The sequence below is a fragment of the Electrophorus electricus genome, chromosome 15, assembly GCF_013358815.1.
Source record: "Electrophorus electricus isolate fEleEle1 chromosome 15, fEleEle1.pri, whole genome shotgun sequence".
Classification (NCBI taxonomy): domain Eukaryota; kingdom Metazoa; phylum Chordata; class Actinopteri; order Gymnotiformes; family Gymnotidae; genus Electrophorus; species Electrophorus electricus.
Genome location: NC_049549.1, coordinates 12,780,659 through 12,797,560, shown reverse-complemented (window position 1 = coordinate 12,797,560; position 16,902 = coordinate 12,780,659). Strand labels below are relative to the sequence as shown.

The 16,902-nt window shown below is 43.1% G+C and overlaps 1 protein-coding gene across 3 annotated transcripts; it reads right to left on the bottom strand.

The window, feature by feature from the left end:
* Window positions 1-765: 765 nt before the first annotated feature.
* Window positions 766-16,622, bottom strand: ankrd13b (ankyrin repeat domain 13B). Of its 3 annotated transcripts, none has more exons than XM_027005886.2 (16): window positions 15,958-16,622; window positions 9,689-9,824; window positions 9,287-9,411; window positions 8,418-8,463; window positions 7,307-7,450; window positions 6,846-7,068; window positions 6,388-6,454; window positions 6,062-6,143; window positions 5,597-5,661; window positions 5,301-5,437; window positions 4,828-4,985; window positions 4,196-4,372; window positions 3,763-3,926; window positions 3,486-3,586; window positions 3,298-3,340; window positions 2,863-2,943 (listed from the first exon to the last, which is right to left on the bottom strand). In XM_027005886.2, exons 1-15 carry the CDS (start codon window positions 16,063-16,065, stop codon window positions 3,322-3,324), a joined length of 1,752 nt encoding a protein of 583 aa, XP_026861687.2. In that variant the 5' UTR covers window positions 16,066-16,622; the 3' UTR covers window positions 2,863-2,943; window positions 3,298-3,321. The 3 variants fall into 3 exon arrangements, with proteins under 3 accessions (XP_026861686.2, XP_026861687.2, XP_026861688.2); XM_027005887.2 differs by having other exon boundaries at window positions 3,510-3,586; XM_027005885.2 differs by lacking the exon at window positions 3,298-3,340 and having other exon boundaries at window positions 766-2,943; window positions 3,510-3,586.
* Window positions 16,623-16,902: the final 280 nt, after the last annotated feature.

Genomic DNA, 16,902 nt, shown 5'->3' with positions numbered 1-16,902 from the left:
AGCTGAACCTCCAGTTTATTTAAACCATGACAGCTTCTTTTAGTGCCTCTTTTCGTCAATGTAATTGCAGACACAAATTACAGAAATCACTTCAAGCATTAAAATTAGAAGTACTTTAACAATGTGCCATTATTTCAGAATCACTCAGCCAACGTGTCACAATCGTGGGCCTTCTATATTTTTTATCCATGCTTATGAACTCGATCTACTCTAATACACTACACACTAATTGCCCATAAAATAGTTTCTTACAAACTGGGAGAGGATTTAAGTTTAATTTCTGCTAAAATATATCAGCCATTTTGTGGTCTTCACTTAAAGGTTTTTATTCAAACATGCTTAAAAAACTTAATATACACATTTGAGAGTGCCATTGAAATTCTGCCCACAGTTGCTTAATTTACTCTAAGTTCAACTTTCCCATCATCTGTCATGCATGCATATATTTATAACCCTCTAGAGTGGCATACCAATGCCCAGACCACGTCTGAGCAGTTTGAGGATTCTCTTCACAGCTTCAACTCTGACTTCTCTCCCCGGTTAATCCTATTCATTGAGGTTGACTCACCAGGCGGCCCAAGCTCTCTGCAGATTACTGATTTACACTGAGATTGGAGGAGAGTCGGACCTGGCCTTTGCTGCAGTGCTTTCCCAAACCTCCAAAAATAACTGCAGCCTTAGGTCTTCACTTAGTGCTACTGACGATGCTCTTCGCACACTGCTTCATGTTGTGACACAAGGGGTGTTTTTTGAAAGTGGGGGGGGGGGGTAGTAGTTGATGTTCTTATATTTTGTGTTAACTATTTAAGTACATCAGTATTCTCATCTTTGATGAAATGCTCTGGAAAAGTACAATCCTGATCTGGGTCTGAACTGAGAAATGCACAAAAAATCAATAAATAAATTCATTTAATAAGTGGACTTAATATAGTTGTGTCTTTTTTCTAATTGATATCCACCATACTGTGGTTCAACTTCACAAATATTACTGTCATTATCCAGTTAGACTTTCCACTCAGTATGAAATATTGTTTTCTTTTTTTATTATCTTTTTGAGTTACAAATCTGAGCAGCATCATTGTAGGCAATTCCATCACGTCATACAAACACCATAAAGATACTCCACGTTCATATCAGGTGCAAATAAAAACGGAAATATTTGTGTAGTTTTAATAATTATGATATTCAAACATTGAATCACATCAAGCATTTCTATACAACTTAATCCTTATAATCACTGGTACCATATCCATAACGCTCTACACTACACACCAATACACGCATCACTTTAACTTCTATACTGCTGGACAGCCCTTTGGTCACTTTGATTGGATATAAATCATGGAGCGCAACTTCTATATTTAAAATTGTGCTTAAAAAGAAACTCATCTTATGTTACTGAAGTTCAAAGTTCCATGTGAAGTGAGGAATGGTGTATGGCCATATCTTTAATTGTACTATTCAGGTTACAAAGTAATTAAACAGCTCTTGCCAGTCGCTTAGACCCAGGTTTTCAGACTAAGGGGACAAACTTCAATTAGATTCAATTAGATATTATCTGTCATCCTGGATGAGGCTATATCTGGAGAAACGAACCCTTTAATTTTCTTCTTGCATTGGTGTACCTGACCTTCCTGCTGACAGTCAGGCCAGTGATAGGCTGAATCATGTGCTCCAGTGCTGACATAGAACAAATAATCTCACTGGGGGTTCTAAGAGACTGGGTTGGGAAGCACTGTAAGGAAGCCAAAAATTAAAACCGAGATGGGAAGAAAGCTTAGATGTTCAATCCAAACACAAGAATATATTGTAGGAAAATTACATTGATTATAATAAAAATGAGAGGAACGACTAACATAGCACCATATTAAGTATGATACATACAATATAATGTATGCTTCTGAACTGTTCAGTATTAAGCTTATGACATAAAATCTAAATATTGCAGTGAGGATCTGATTCATTGTTGATTATACCTCAAATTAGCCCACTTAAAGACCTGAAAAAAGGTGTAAGCCTGTCACTAATTTCATACTACGTTATTCACACCTATTAATTATGAAGCAATCCTGCAACACCTGGATAAAAACGTGCTTTCTCTCATACAAATAAAATGAAATTATACAGGCATGAGGTGACAAAATTAAGACATGCTGTTCCCATCGTGCACAGAGAATAGCTGCCAACTGTCCAGCTTAATGTCACAAGAGACCAACATATCCTACATGTACACATTCCATTAACGATCACCACAGCTCATCCTTTTGCTTTCTACTACAGTGCAATCAAAATTTGTGCAAATGAAACTCAAATCTACCACTTCTGTAAAAAGTAATGCAGTACAGTTTTGTAAACCTTGCGCCGTCAGAACTTGTGTGTTCTCAGCGGTGGGGAGTCTGGGAGGGTGTGAATGGCTGATGGCTTTACAAGAGATACTGTAATCTGCAACGCAGCTACAGCCTCACTTAGTCCTCCAAAATAAATATAAGTAAATAAATGAACATACACACATTTGCTGAGTAGCAGCACACCGGTCTAGTGCCTAATAGTTGATTGCCCATGAGCTGAACAGCTTGTGGTTGTAAACTTGTAGAAAAGTGGCCAGAGACAGTAAAGCCACTGCTGCCTCAGGCAGGTTGCTGGAGGAGGAGGGGCTGGACATAGGAGAGGAGAAAAATCGCACTTCTCATTGGCGTGTTGCTCTGCACGCTCTCCTGCCTCTAGATTTCTACTTGCTCAGATTCCTGTCACTTCTCCATGAGTGACAGCTGTATGATGCGCTGGAATTCCTCTTCCTCTTGTTGTTGTCGGAGCTCCGCCTCCTCCTGCTCCCGTGCAGACAGCTCCATTGCTAGTCGGAGCTGCTCATCATAGCTGCGTGGTGGCTTATTGGTGGGGGTGCTGCGAGGACTTGCCACGGGGCTGGTCTTATGCTGTGGAGTTCTGGATGTTGGGAGGGGAAACAATCATTGCAAATGTGATGTCTGCAAACAAAACCAAGTATAGAAAAGGCTACTTTTTTAAAGATAACATTTTTATTTAGCCCAAGTGGGTGATAATAGAGAAACATAGCAGTGGCAATGGGACCATCATGTAACCTAAGGCTGTCATATCCACACACCCACACGTGAATTTTGGCACATTTTACACACTTGTGCCACCTAATAAACCTTGTCACCACACCTGGAAATGAATTAGTTGTGACAGTAATGGACCACACAGACATGAGAAGTGATATGGATGGTCTTGACTCAGGTGGAAAAACACTGTTTTCATTAAGATATTGTTTATGCTTGCCTTAGACAGGACTGATGAAACTGTCTATGAAGAGCAAACAGAGCTGAAGAGAGCACAACAGTGAACTTGAATGAGGGTTATATACTGATGGCACAGAACAGAGTATTGGCAGAGGGACTGTGACAACAGCTACAGTATATTAGGCGCTGAATAGAAACTGGGCCTTCTGGTTGAGGCCCTGAGGCTACCGAGAAAAGACAGTGGCTGCCGACCTTTCCAGGCGACTGGGATCACAGGAGAGTGGGTGAGTTCCTGGCTTACTGTTTGTCAAAGCCTCCCAGATCGTTACCTGCACAGAAAGTAATTGCTTTCATGAGTCTATTACCATATATCATTGTTCATTGTGTAATATGTATGTGAGGACTGGGTCTTTCTCCTTTTGTTAGTTATGTGTGTGTGTGTGTGTGTGTGTGTGTGTGTGTGTGTGTGTGTGTGTGTGTGTGTGTGTGTGTGTGTGTGTCAGACCTGGTCGTACTCAGAGCCAGCTTCCAGTAGACTCTGCTGAATGGCAAACTGTAGCAGGTCATCTTCTTCCTCACGCATGCTCTCTCGCTGGCTCCCACCGAGGACACTGTAGCCTCGCGGAGCCTCAAACACGCAAGGTGGAATCTCACCCCCACGACACGAGTCTGAGGTACATGCACACATACACACACATACATACATAAACTAAAAGCACTGCAACACTGTTGACTCCTGGAGTGGTTAATGCTTTCACTACAAAGAGCTGGAAGTTGACATAGCACACCTGAGGAAAAAACTGAATAAAGTCAGTGATGCTCGTTCAATTTAATCCTTGTTATGGCCAGAATATTAGTGTGGGTGAATGTAATTTCTCTATAACATTGGTTTTCCTGCTCTGGCGTGTGCTGATGGAAGTGACTGGACCGGTCTTTACTGGTGGAGCTGGAACTGGACACACTGGAGGAGTCACTGCCTGGGGACGGTGTCTCTGTCCTGGGGCTGTCCTTCTGCCCATCTCTCGCCCCCTCCGTTTGGCCCGCTCCCCCCTCCTCGCAGCCGTTCAGGTTACCAAAGGTGATGCGGGCGTTCAGGATATGGTAGATAGGGATCTCTACGGGGAGACGAGGCAAAGTGGTATATTTATTGGTATTACAGGTTTATTTGTTTTTAACCAGGAACAGCCTGACAACTACAGCCTTCTACTGACACTCATAATATAGAGAGGGAAATAAACTAATTCGGAAGTACTGTCCAAATAATTATGAATACAGAAATGCCACAGTTCACTTGACCTAATTTTTCCACTTGCCTAAAATAATGGACTGAATGCAAAAAGAAAAAAATACATTCCCAGTAATCTAAAACTGGTGATACCTCATGTCCATCTTTTCATCCAAGCTAAACAGAGATTAAACAAAATGAACACTTTTGTTTTTACTGTCCCAGTACACAGTCATACAGTATGTTTATCCCAAAACTGTGGAACAAACATAATAATAATCCTTTTAATCATGGTAAATGTGGTACACATTTCTCTCTCTTCCTCTTTCTTTTCTTAGCTCTCACCTATCTTGATAGGAAAGCCAGGAGGCAGGCGCAGGGCGATGAAGTCCCTGAGCTTGGCAAACAGGGCATTGGAGATGGCCATGAGGTCTATGATGGGTGCTACCTGCTGGGCCAGGGACAGAGGATGCGACTCACACAGCCACAACTTGGCCTTAAACCTGAGGGACAGACAGCATGCTTAGGTACACTGGGAGGGTGGGGGGGGTGTGGGTGTGGGGGTCGGGGTGGTTATGACTTCACTGGTGCCCATTCAATTTTATGGCTTCTCTGTAATTCATGCATACATGTCATGTAGATGGCAGAGCTGGTTAATATTTAAATGTTACTTCAAGCAGTAACAAAGTTGTTGGTGTCTGCGTAAAAGAGAACCTCTCTATGTAGTCTGAGCAAGCAAAGAATGGCTTAGTTATTATGACAAGGAACATCTCTGAGGGATGTGGTGCATGTTAGCATTGTAGCTGGATAGAAGGCACCTTTGTATTTTGGTGGTGAGGTGGCATGGCTGGCCGATGTCTTTGTGGTTGGTACAGAGGCTGGGGTTAAAGTATTCCTCTGCTGTCAGGGCCCCGGGGTTCCTCACAGGGCTTGACATCTGGGTCACCTGTGTTTGCTGAAACACACAGGCATTCACCTCATACACAGACAAGGGAAGTGAAACTGATAATTGCCAATGCAGAAAGGCTGAATGCTCTCTATATTGTGAGTGGAGGCTGATACCGAGGAGCATAATTAAACCATTATGATGAGTAGAGCAGGGAAGTGCACTCACGCTGTTGTTTGGCCCCATGTGCTGCTCTGCTATACCCAGGAAAGACTGCAGAGGGGTTTTACTGCCTATAGGAGGGTGGAGCAAAAGCACCTATTACTGTTGGCCACCAATTCCCCAGAGCCTTAAATGCCATTCCACTGGCTTAGAAGCTTGTAGGGCTGAGTGGATATTTGATAGGATTATTGACTGATCTGTCCAATTTGTCAATACTGTCACACAGAATTTATTATTGTCGAGTGTCCACACTTCTCGAGTCATCACACAATGCTATTGTGGTAGACGTGGAAAACCTCATTAACACATTTCACAAATTGGGAAAAGTGCAATGACTCCGGCCTTCTACTGACTGACAGTGTCTTAGCTCTAGGTTTTAGCAGCAATGTTTAAATGTTGAATTAGCTTTCACCATGAGTGTGCCTTTTTCTGTGAGAATACTAAGGGAGAACCCACTGTCTCTCTAGGTACCTTTGGGTTTGGCTTTGTGCTGCTCACTAAGGTGGTCAGTCCGTGTTCGGGTGATGAGCTCTACGTTAGAGGCGCAGTACACCTAGAACAGACAGATGGCTGTTAACGACTCTCCACGTGCCCCTGTACACTGGCTGCCCTGCTGTGGGATTAGCTAACGTCAGTCTAAATCCTTTTGATTCAAAGCAATAAAGCATGCTGTGCAGCAGTACAAAAGTGTATGTCTGTGTGTGCACACGTGTGTGTGTGTGTGTGTGTGTGTGTGTGTGTGTGTGTGAATGCATGCGTGTGTGTGTGTTTTGTGTGGGTAAGCATAAAGACAGTACCTTGGCCTCGTACCCATTCACCACCTCCGTCTTCTCGCTGCGCCAGCCAAGAATGCCTGTCTTGTTTCTGTGGGCAGAGAGAGACGGAGGCGTTAGTGCGGGACTGCAGGACTGCAGGCGGAGGTGAGCCCATCACGAGTGCCATAAGGAGGCTGTGCGCAGTAGCACTGGCATGTGTGCTTGGCAAAAGAAACCCCAAGGAGATGCAACCAAAGAGTGAGAACTGGCAGTGAGGAGGAGGCTTGATCTCTCTTGATCCCTCGCTAATTTAAGATCTATTTCAGTATGTTCCTAAGAGCTGTCACAAAAGGTAAGGGGAACAAGAGAAATACAGATTACATTTCTGCAGTGAAGGCAAATAGCTGCTATCTATGTTTTTGTCTTTTCATGTATAATAGCCTGGGTTATTGACAGCAAGGTGTCATCTTCAGTAATGGCTGACGTTAGTCCCGGCTTACCTTTCAAAAGAGATGTTCCTGGTGTCTAGCTGTGTGGTCACCATGGGGGCAGAGAGTCGAGCAGCTACCTGCTCATCGCTGGGGTGCAGTGCTGCCAGCAGGCTGAGGGCAGCGGGGTGTGTGTGTGAGTAGGGCGAAGAGGGTGATGGGGGAAGGCTGGGCAGAGTCTCACAGAACACCAGTTGCCTGTCATGGTCCACCTCCATGACCATGGCGCTGGAGTCTGACGAGAGGCAGAGGTGGGCGGGGACAGAGGAGATAGCAGCCAGTCAGAGACTGAGACGGACGGTTTCTTGTGTTGCCATCAGTTTTGGACATGTGGCATAATCGCTAGCACCAGTGAACCACAACTTGCCAAGTCTTAGTAGAACACAACCAAGAAACCCTGGAAACAATAAACCATCTCATCACAAAAATACAAAGAGATGGGCAGAGCATGATGGAGGAGGGATGTCAGATACCTTGGCCCCTGAAGATGAAGCTGCGGTTGCCTCTCTGCCATGTCATCTGCTCAAAGCCCATGAGAGTAGTGTCCACTCGCAGGCACTGGCCACTCTTCCACACACGGTACGTGTCGCTTGGACAGATGCGAGAGACCAGTGGCACTGACATGGACACATCCAGGGAGGGGGAGACAGAGTCACAGTGCAGGCATTCTAGAAATCCTGAATTATTTATGAACTATAATTTATTTATACAGGTAAAATCCCATTGAGTTGTTTGACCTCTTTTGCAAGGCAGATCTGATGGAGAAGTATATGAACTAAATTACTTAAACAATCTAAAGCATGCTGAATCTATAAATACATATTAAACATATTCATGCAATATTCAGTCAAGTACTAATTCGGTTGGTTTTAAGGACATATTTAGGTAAAACTATGTAATTTCAGTGATTTGTTTACATTTTTCAAACTATAAAAAACAGAATAGAAAAATCCTAGTTCATGAACATCCTAGTTTAAAAGATTTAATATTCACATGCACATTCCTGAATATTTTTAGTTGTGATTTTAGCTTTTAATTACAGGAAAGAAATGAAAGGATGTGAACACAAATGAAGGCACTGTGAAAACGTCATAAACAAAGAGGTTGCACCAATAATTAAAAACAACAACAACAAACAAACAAACAAACAAAAACAAAAAGCACCAACAGGTATAGGCTACTGTGTGGTAGATTACTGTAACAAAATTACACTGACTTCAATACACAAATGAAACTAGAAACAGAGAGCAGGAGAGGAAGGTAGCTGGCACAAGGTCCTGAAAGCATCTCTCCAGATCTCTCAGAGCCTTTGAACCAGAGTGTCCATTAACACCCAATGAGAGAAAGGTTAAGATAAATCTCAGAAACCTTCTTCAGATTTGTCTTAGATCATTATCGCTTAAAAAAAAGCATCTCAAAATAAATGTAATACAAAATGAATACTTTTTATAATAAGTATAAAATCAGTCCAAATAATTATGTTTTAATATAATACGTGACACAATGTTTGGCCCTGCTCATAGTGTCAATATTGAGTTTGAAGTAATCCAGGTTATCTGCAGAATACTCTGCCTTTTTACCTACCCCAGCTTGTAAATTCCCATTTCATCTCCACGTAAAAGTCCTGAGCCTGAGAGAGGAGGGGGCAGAGATGAGCGGAGAGGTAAAAAGGAAAGAAAGAAACACAGGAGAAAGGCAACTGATACAAGACAGTGGCTTAATGTGAATGTGTTAATCTCTGCTTATTGAAAGCCAACATGGGCTGGTAAACGTTTAAGACAGCATTCAAAAGATATTAATATTTTCCTTGTGGAGAAGATGGCACCTCCATCATAAACAAAAGGACGAACATTTAAAGAAGTGACCAGTGTCACTGAGGAGACAGGATATTTGCCACAATCTTTACCAGAGACTACACACATACACACACACACACACATACACACACACAAACACACACACACACACCACTGTTACCTCTTCCAGCTCTTTTCTCAGCCCTATATATATATTTATGTGTTTGTGATAGAGAGAAAGAGAGAGAGAGCAAGAGAGAGAGAGGAGAGAGAGAGAGAGAAAGAGAGAGGAAAAGAGTGCAAGCACTATGTAGAGTGATCAGCAGAGTCCAATTTGATAAGTAGAGCTTTATGAGCATCATGTTATTTATACACACTCGGCCTGCCTGTACCTATGTGCCCATTCTCTATACACACAAGTGCTCATATCTTTCCAGAACCCTAAAACTATTCCTCTCAAAATGGATCTGGATATGTATAATGTTTTATTTGTAATATTTATCAACTGAATGGGGGCACTAACTAGAGAAGAAACAGGCTGGCATTAGGAGCTCATGTACTGATTAAGCCGCCCACTCAGTGTGATGGGTGGCAGTCTCTGTTAGGCTATGTTCTGACTTTAGCAGTGCTGATGTGTTTCTGCTGGTCGCCACAGACCTGCTGCAGCCTCTCTAGCAGACGGGGGATCCCAGCCAGTCTCTTAATGGTGCGCTGATAGTCCCGGTGACGCAGGACTAGCCGCACCAGCTCAGGGTCGCGCATGCTTATGGCCTCCTGCAGAACTGCATGTATGGGGGAAAGAGGAAAAAAAGAGATATGGCCACCGTACACAAAAATCGTCTGTTTTTAGTATGGCAGTAAAGGGAAATTAACTTCTTTTAAGGCGTTATAACTTTTCTCAGCAGTCTCTCCTCCCAATTGTATCATTTGTGCTCTAATGTGCTCTAATTACTTGCCACTTTTCAGGCGTTACCTTGGAAGCAGTGCTGTCTCAGTCCTGGGTCTGAGAGCAGCATGGTAGCCACACCCCTGATGGCTGCGAGGAGGCCTCCTTCCTACCTGTCCAGCCACTGCTGTTCTCTTTGCTGACGTCTGCGCCATACTGCAGCAATACGCGGGCGCACTCCAGGTGCCCGAGAGTTACGGCCAGGTGCAGAGGGGTCCGTCCGCGAGGGTCTGATGCTTCCACGTCCACCTGAGGGTGGAGGGAGGAAGGGAGGGAGAGAGAGAGAGGGAGAGAGGGAGTGAGTGACGGCAGGTTTGGAGTGGAAGTTCGGGAGGTGCAAGGTGAGAGTATGTGATGGAGAATGGAGCGACAGGAGATGATTAAACTGTCACACTGCCTGCCAGTTACATGCAGGCACAAATAGCAGCAACAGCAGAGCGTTCAGACAGCACAACATGGGAAAACCTGCAAACAAACACACAAATGACACTGTGCCATTCTGCCTTTCTAATTTTCTTAATCTGGTCAAATCCGTCCATCTTTCACTGCCAAGCCACCACCCCAAGGGCTGTAAAGGAGCTGAAACTGTGATTTATGGAGAAAACATAACTTAAACCTTATCGGGATGAATGATGTTATTTATGCTCCCAGTACTTCCCAGTTAATCATATTTGATGGACTGGCATTCTGCCTGGGTTTGTGTCCACACACATTAATTCTACTGTCAAAAAGCAAGGTCATATAGTCAGCAAAGGCAGCTCCAGCATGACTGTGTGGATATGCAGATGAGAGCAGTGCCTCGGGGTTGTTTTATTTTAAGCAAGCTTACAGTAAGTGAGACACATAACACTGCTTTTACGTACATGCCACAGACTGGCAAATCATAATGAAAACATATTACAGCCCGAGGGCAGTCTGCTGGGAGAGCTGTTCAGTTGCCTCACAGTAATGCTGGCAGTCTGTAAGTACTGTATTTACACTTTGTGTGTGTGTGTGTGTGTGTGCTGTTTCCGCTCTTACAGCATCTGTATGCTGTGGATGCAGTCCTGCAGTAGATTTAATGTTGTTTTCCATGGGAAACCTGTTCCCCTACAGAGTGCCTGGGTTCCCTAAGCACCAGTCCCTGCTCTGCAATTAGCCAGCTCCCTCATCAACACCAGCGCCATGCTCATAAACAACAACCCGGGCTTAAATAGCACCCCCACGCTGCCCCATGCCACACCATGCCATGCCACCCCACGTCATGACATGGAGGCAGAAAAACAGCAACCCTGTCACCAGGAGGAGCTGACTCAACAGGGGTGCGATGGGGGACTGGGGTGTCAGGAAAAGTATGGATGGGGATGGAAGGTGTATTGCTATGGTAACAGAAGGAGCAGGGGAAGGGATGTGAAGCAGCGGGATGGTGTGATGGAGGGAAAGCAAGAGAGAGAAAGTGAGAGAATGAGAAAAAGGAGTATGGCTGCAGTTTAAAGTGGAAGATGGCTCCTGTGTTAATCCAGTGGGGAGCTCAGCTCTGCCCTCAGGCAAGCACAGGAGAGGAGATGACAAGTGAACACTCAAGGGAGAAGGAGATGATAGGGAAGAGGAGACCATGAAAGAGAGGGAGGAAGAATGAGAGAGAGAAGGAAAGACGTATGAAATTCCATATTATGAGGAGTTGGACAGAGTGATATGAGAGAGTCAGTACAGAACAAGAGTCAATTGTTACTGGCCAACCACTGTCATCCACTGCTATTTATACTGCAAACAGGCATGCACACAAACACCCACACACCCACACACACACACACACCCACACACACACACACACATTTCTGCCCATCCACCTTTACTGTGCACAATAAACCATCACTGAATTATTGTTTCATCTTGCACAGTAAACAGAAAATGTGCTGTTCTTACAGTTAAAAAGACAAAGACAAATATTACTTCTCTTGCCCAAACAATGAGATACTGAACTTGGCACATTGTCTGGTGATTCTGATATTAACATGGCCTGCTTATTGTAGAAAGAATTTTAAATATCAACAGAGAGTGCATGGTTATACACAATTGATCTAGCTCTTGGTAACTAATACTTACACTCTGTCATATGCACACTACTCTGTTAAAAGAGCCATAAACACAGCAGCATGTGCAAATTCTGCCCACAGACAAAATCAAATGTGTGTTAAAAGGCTGGCTGATCATAAGGGTTTTTTGAGGATGTCATCCAGGGTCTTCCTTGACAACTGACTTGCATGTGCCCCCACCCCCTCTTCTTCTTGTTTCTCCTTCTCTCTGCTTGAGTCAGAGGTCTGCTGCAGGCTGCATTATTGATAGTCATCTCTGGTGGAGCATCTGCTCCTGTGCTTTCTCTGTCTTGGCTAATGTTCTGTGGCAGCTACTTAAACCTGCATCAATCTTTCATGGGGAGCCCAAACTGTGCATGTGGGAGGCAGGCACATCATGGATATGTGTGTGTGTGTGTGTGTGTGTGTGTGTGTGTGTGTGTGTGTGTGTGTGTGTGTGTGCACATGCATATGTGGACATATATGTGTGCATGGTTGTGTGTTGGGAGGGTCTTACTACTCAAGATGCAATGTGTAGTTATAGGTCCAAGTTATTACAGTTCTTCAGTGTGAGCAAAAAACAAAAAACTTTGAGCACAGTCAATCAATGCCTTTTGCACATAAATTGAAAGGTAAATAATACTACCTTAATGCTAGCTTTTCATTTGAGCAAGTCTGATTACTTGCGGATGATTTCTCACAAGTAAAGACCACAAGGAAGGGAAAGAAAGCACAGCCTCAGGCCTGAGATGGATGAGGAGCTGAGGGAGCTTCTCTTATGTTATGATTGGCTTCCCTGACAAGCGCTCTCAGAGGCCTCAGACATAAGCGACTCTTTTTGGTTGGCAAACTCTCCATGGTGGGAGAAGAGTGGGTACAGTTCAGCAGTTGATGTGAAACCCAGAGAGCTGATGTAGCCCATCAGAGCCTGTCTACTAGTCTTTTTTTATATAACATTTTTAATAAACATTTCTATGTACAAACGTTATTTTGACACAATTATCATTTAATAAGAAATAAAGTAGATATCATGGAATTGCATGGAAATCTAATCTTCCTGTAGAGTTTACAATGAATCAACCATTGTTTGCCAAACTTCATGCAGATGTGATACAAAACAAAGATTAGTGTGCATTACAACATATGAGCTTATTTAATATGACCACAACCATATTTTCAATGGCCTAAGACCCAAAACAGAAGCTTGGTTAGCATTTTATGGCTACGTGAGCCTTTTCTTATCCAGTTCCAGTAGTATCCCTCACATCATGTTAACTTGATGTTTCACCAATAAATCTTAGCTTTCCCTACTACAATTGCAATGATTGCACAAAGGTTTGATTTTTGATAATTTTATAATTTTTAAAAATAACTTTATATTTAAAGGATTTGGTAAATCTGAGTGCATCTCATAACTGATATGCCCCATGAATTCCAAACCAAAGGTTAGACTCACACACATGGTAGCTGACAACTGCTGTATGCTTGATTTTAATATGTGGGACACATTAATATGGGCACTGAAAAATATGAAAAATAGCCTGTATCTTTAGGAGACCCTGAGTAGCGTGATCAGGTGTGCTCAATTCAGGCTTGAACTGGACACTGAAGAACGGCAGATGGCTGACATATGAGGAGAGGCACCATCATCTCATAGTGATTACAGGGGTTGGGGCCAGTTTTTACACTCTGCCCTGTATGTCCACCCACTCTCCCTTTCAGAGCATTCAGATGATGTCATCTAGGCTCTTTTCATTCTGGTGAATGGCCCAAGGGTTTGGGAATAAAGATAAGATAGTGGGGGAGTAATGGAAGCCAGAGTGAGAAAAGTCCATTCTCCATGTGAATGTAAAACAAAGCACAAGTTAGCTTTTGCATAGTCAAATTATGATGAGGAAACTTTTTATTAGAAACATAAGATGGCAGGATGACTAATGCTCATAAAGAAGTTAGCATACCAGGTAGCAAATGTATGTATTTATTATTTTGCTTATTTATGGAGGCTCTGTATATGTGTGCGTGGATACACATGCTCTGTTCCACTGCTGGCAAATTCAGGTCAGAACCCATAATGAAATCAGATATGATCCTCAAAGTAGCTTTCATTTCCTCATTTCCAATTCGACGTCCCACACAATCGGCACATACTGCAGCCCTGTCTGTACAGACATCTCTTCAATCTGCAATCAGTCCCTCCCTGTCTGTTAAAAGCTTTCAAATAAGTTAACTAAATCTCAGGCTACTCTTCCAAGCCCCCTCCTCTTCCCTAGTGACAACTTTCTTCAATCAGTGTTGGGTTTCACAGTGCCATGGTAGAGGGGAGGAGTTGGGTAGATGATGGAGGCCTGAGAATACGAGGAAACAAATCCAAGCTGCTGCTGACTTCACACCGACATGTGTTCATATATGACATAACTATTTCTCCTGGAAACATGCTTTTGGGTACAGGATCTGTTAACAACTGTGGTTGTGTTGTAGCAGATATATTACACAATTCTGCTTTCTCCTCCAAAGTACGCTCATGTTTTCTGCTTTTTTTTGTGAAACCACTCTCCATACCATCATCTGTCAAGTCTGTGCTCCTCTTTTATGACACTGTCATGGAAAAGTGCAAATAGGGTCCATCCATTCAACTCACTTGCTAAGTTATTTTCCTTTCCTGCATGCCCCTGCACCCCCACGCCTGCTGGCTCATTTTTTTGCCCCTTCATTTCCTGACACCCAACACCAATCACATAAGCGAGTGTGCTGGTGCAGCACCTTTGTCTTAGTCCATCCGCATAGCAGCATGCTTCCTCCTTCAAAATTCCAGAGAAGAAAACAGTCATGACTCTATTGACCACCCTCCTCAGTACCTACTCACATGCATGCGTGTAAATGCTCCACCCATCCTTGAAGCTCGACCCATTGTCACTGAACCAGGAGAACACCTTAATCTCAAGTTTGCACTTCATGCCAACTGTAGTGCGATTATGGTGTAAGCAGCCAATAAATCAGATAATGCAGTATTGCTTTATATCACAGGCATAATCAGCAGTGTTAGCTCTGGAATTATAACTAGTGCCTAGGCAGGACTATAATGGATAAATGATGGATGCAGCTGTGAATAATCATTTGTTTCGGAATCACACTACACTTGTTAATTCATTAGAAAAGCAAAAAATATAAGTTATTTACAAAACCATTTATATTCCTCAGCTCAGTTATCATGAATCTTGCTTCATGAGTGGTCACCAGTAAAGCATGTACTAATAATTTTCAATGAGAGCAAAGATTGGGCTTTGAAATAAATATTTATGACTGTGGTTTCTCAGAATATTATGCAATAGGTTTAGTTTGTAAAAATCAATTGGATAAGACAATACATATTTTTCAACACGGCATGCTATCTGAATCTTCCTCCACCCAGAACATGAAGAACATGACCATGGTCTAATGTGTACAGCCAGATTAAGATGAAGGGTCATTCTCTTCCATATCAAAAACTTCACTGGCTGTATCCGTTAATGTGACAAACATTACAACATCTAAACAGGAAACAAATGTTATGTTTTAATCTGTTATTTTCAGTCTGCCTTTTTAGGTTATTGCCTATTCAGGCAGTGTTCTTTGTTTCACAAAGCCTGCTGTGTGCTGTCATTGAAAGTGTTACATTATAGGTTGATGTCAGCCTGATTAATGGATGATTTTTAGTCATTGCCTTATAAATTTGTTAGGCAGTAGGCTCGTCAGAATGACAGACGCACCTTTTACAAACCCACTCATGACTGTGTGAAGAGCTACTGTGCGAAGAATTACTCAACTGACCATTGTCCTCTCCCACAATGTTATCCATACCCTCTAATTTACACCATTTTAACAATTAAAAAAAATGTGCGACTTGCAACCGCAGCGGATACACTGCCGTCAGCTGATATAGCTGCTGTAACGGAACCGCAGTGAAATGACACTCGGTGAACATAAGTGGAGAAACAGCGATTAGGAGCTCTTAATATACATTTTTGTTACTGTTTGTCGAATACATTAAACGCTACATCACAAGTTGTAAAATTATGTGAAAGATATTGAAAATATTGAGTAACACTTAGACTGAACTAGGCAAAATATTCAAATGTTTAATATAATGGCTATATTGTGCTGTTTGCATTATTTCCTGTAGGTTTTACCAGGCACACTATTTGTCACCAACATTTAACGAATCGAATTTTCCAACGAGCCGCTTGAGCTAACTATATCGGACTTGGCACATCTACGACCGTTTATCCTGTCAGACGTGGCCCACACCTCATAGCCCGAAGATAGACACCCGGAGCCTGAACCCCTCTCACCTGCTCACTCGCCGAGAGCTCCTTCTCAAGCTGCCGGTGTTTATTATGCCAAACAAGATAATGGAGGCGGTAACGACTCTTTTCCAGACTTTTCTTGGCAGAAATCATCCTCGGTGCATAGTTTGCTGGTCCACTGTCCGTTTTCTCGCTTCGCGCGAGCTTATTTAGGTACTTTCAGATGGGGCGCGTGCTATTTTATTGATGGGTCTTCTGTTGAGGGAATTTCTCTTCCCTGTTGTGTCCAGCATACCCTCCTCATAGTAAAATACAACGGTCGAATATCTGACTATTTAGATTTTGCGATAGGCTGTGACAGCCAAACGCCACCTGCATGTTCTTTCTTCCCTTGTCTCTTACCCTCTCGCTCGCTCGCTCGCGCAGTCTCTCACTCATGCAAAATCAACGCCTGTGAGAAAAGACGCGCCGCTGCTCCGCTTTCAGCGATCATGCGATGTGGTGATGCTCCTCTCACTGCGCACGGGCAACAGAGGATAGAGAACATGCAGTTTATAGATCGTATTTTAGACGAAATCCGTTCTTCATATCCAATAGCGCAAATGGCTAAGATTGTATGGGTGTTTCTGGGATATTCAGCCCCACAGGACTACCATATTTATTAATTAGGATCGCCCACTCCAGCATCCTGTGAATCTGATCTTTTTATGTTGGAGGCTTCCTAGGTGGTAGGCTAGTCCAGGCGGTGATGTGTTTCCTTATTGAACAGGACGCCCACCTCGTTTTTGTTTAGGAAAGGAAAAATCTAATGCAGACACTCATTTTCTTTTAGTTACCTCAAAGCCTATACCTTTCACATATAGCCTACGTTACATGTGTAACTGCCGCCATCAGATGCAGCCTGCCTAATTACACAAGATTAGACAACCACATCCAACCCCCACTGAGAAACTTACTTAGCATTGGGGCCTATGCTAACGAAATCATATT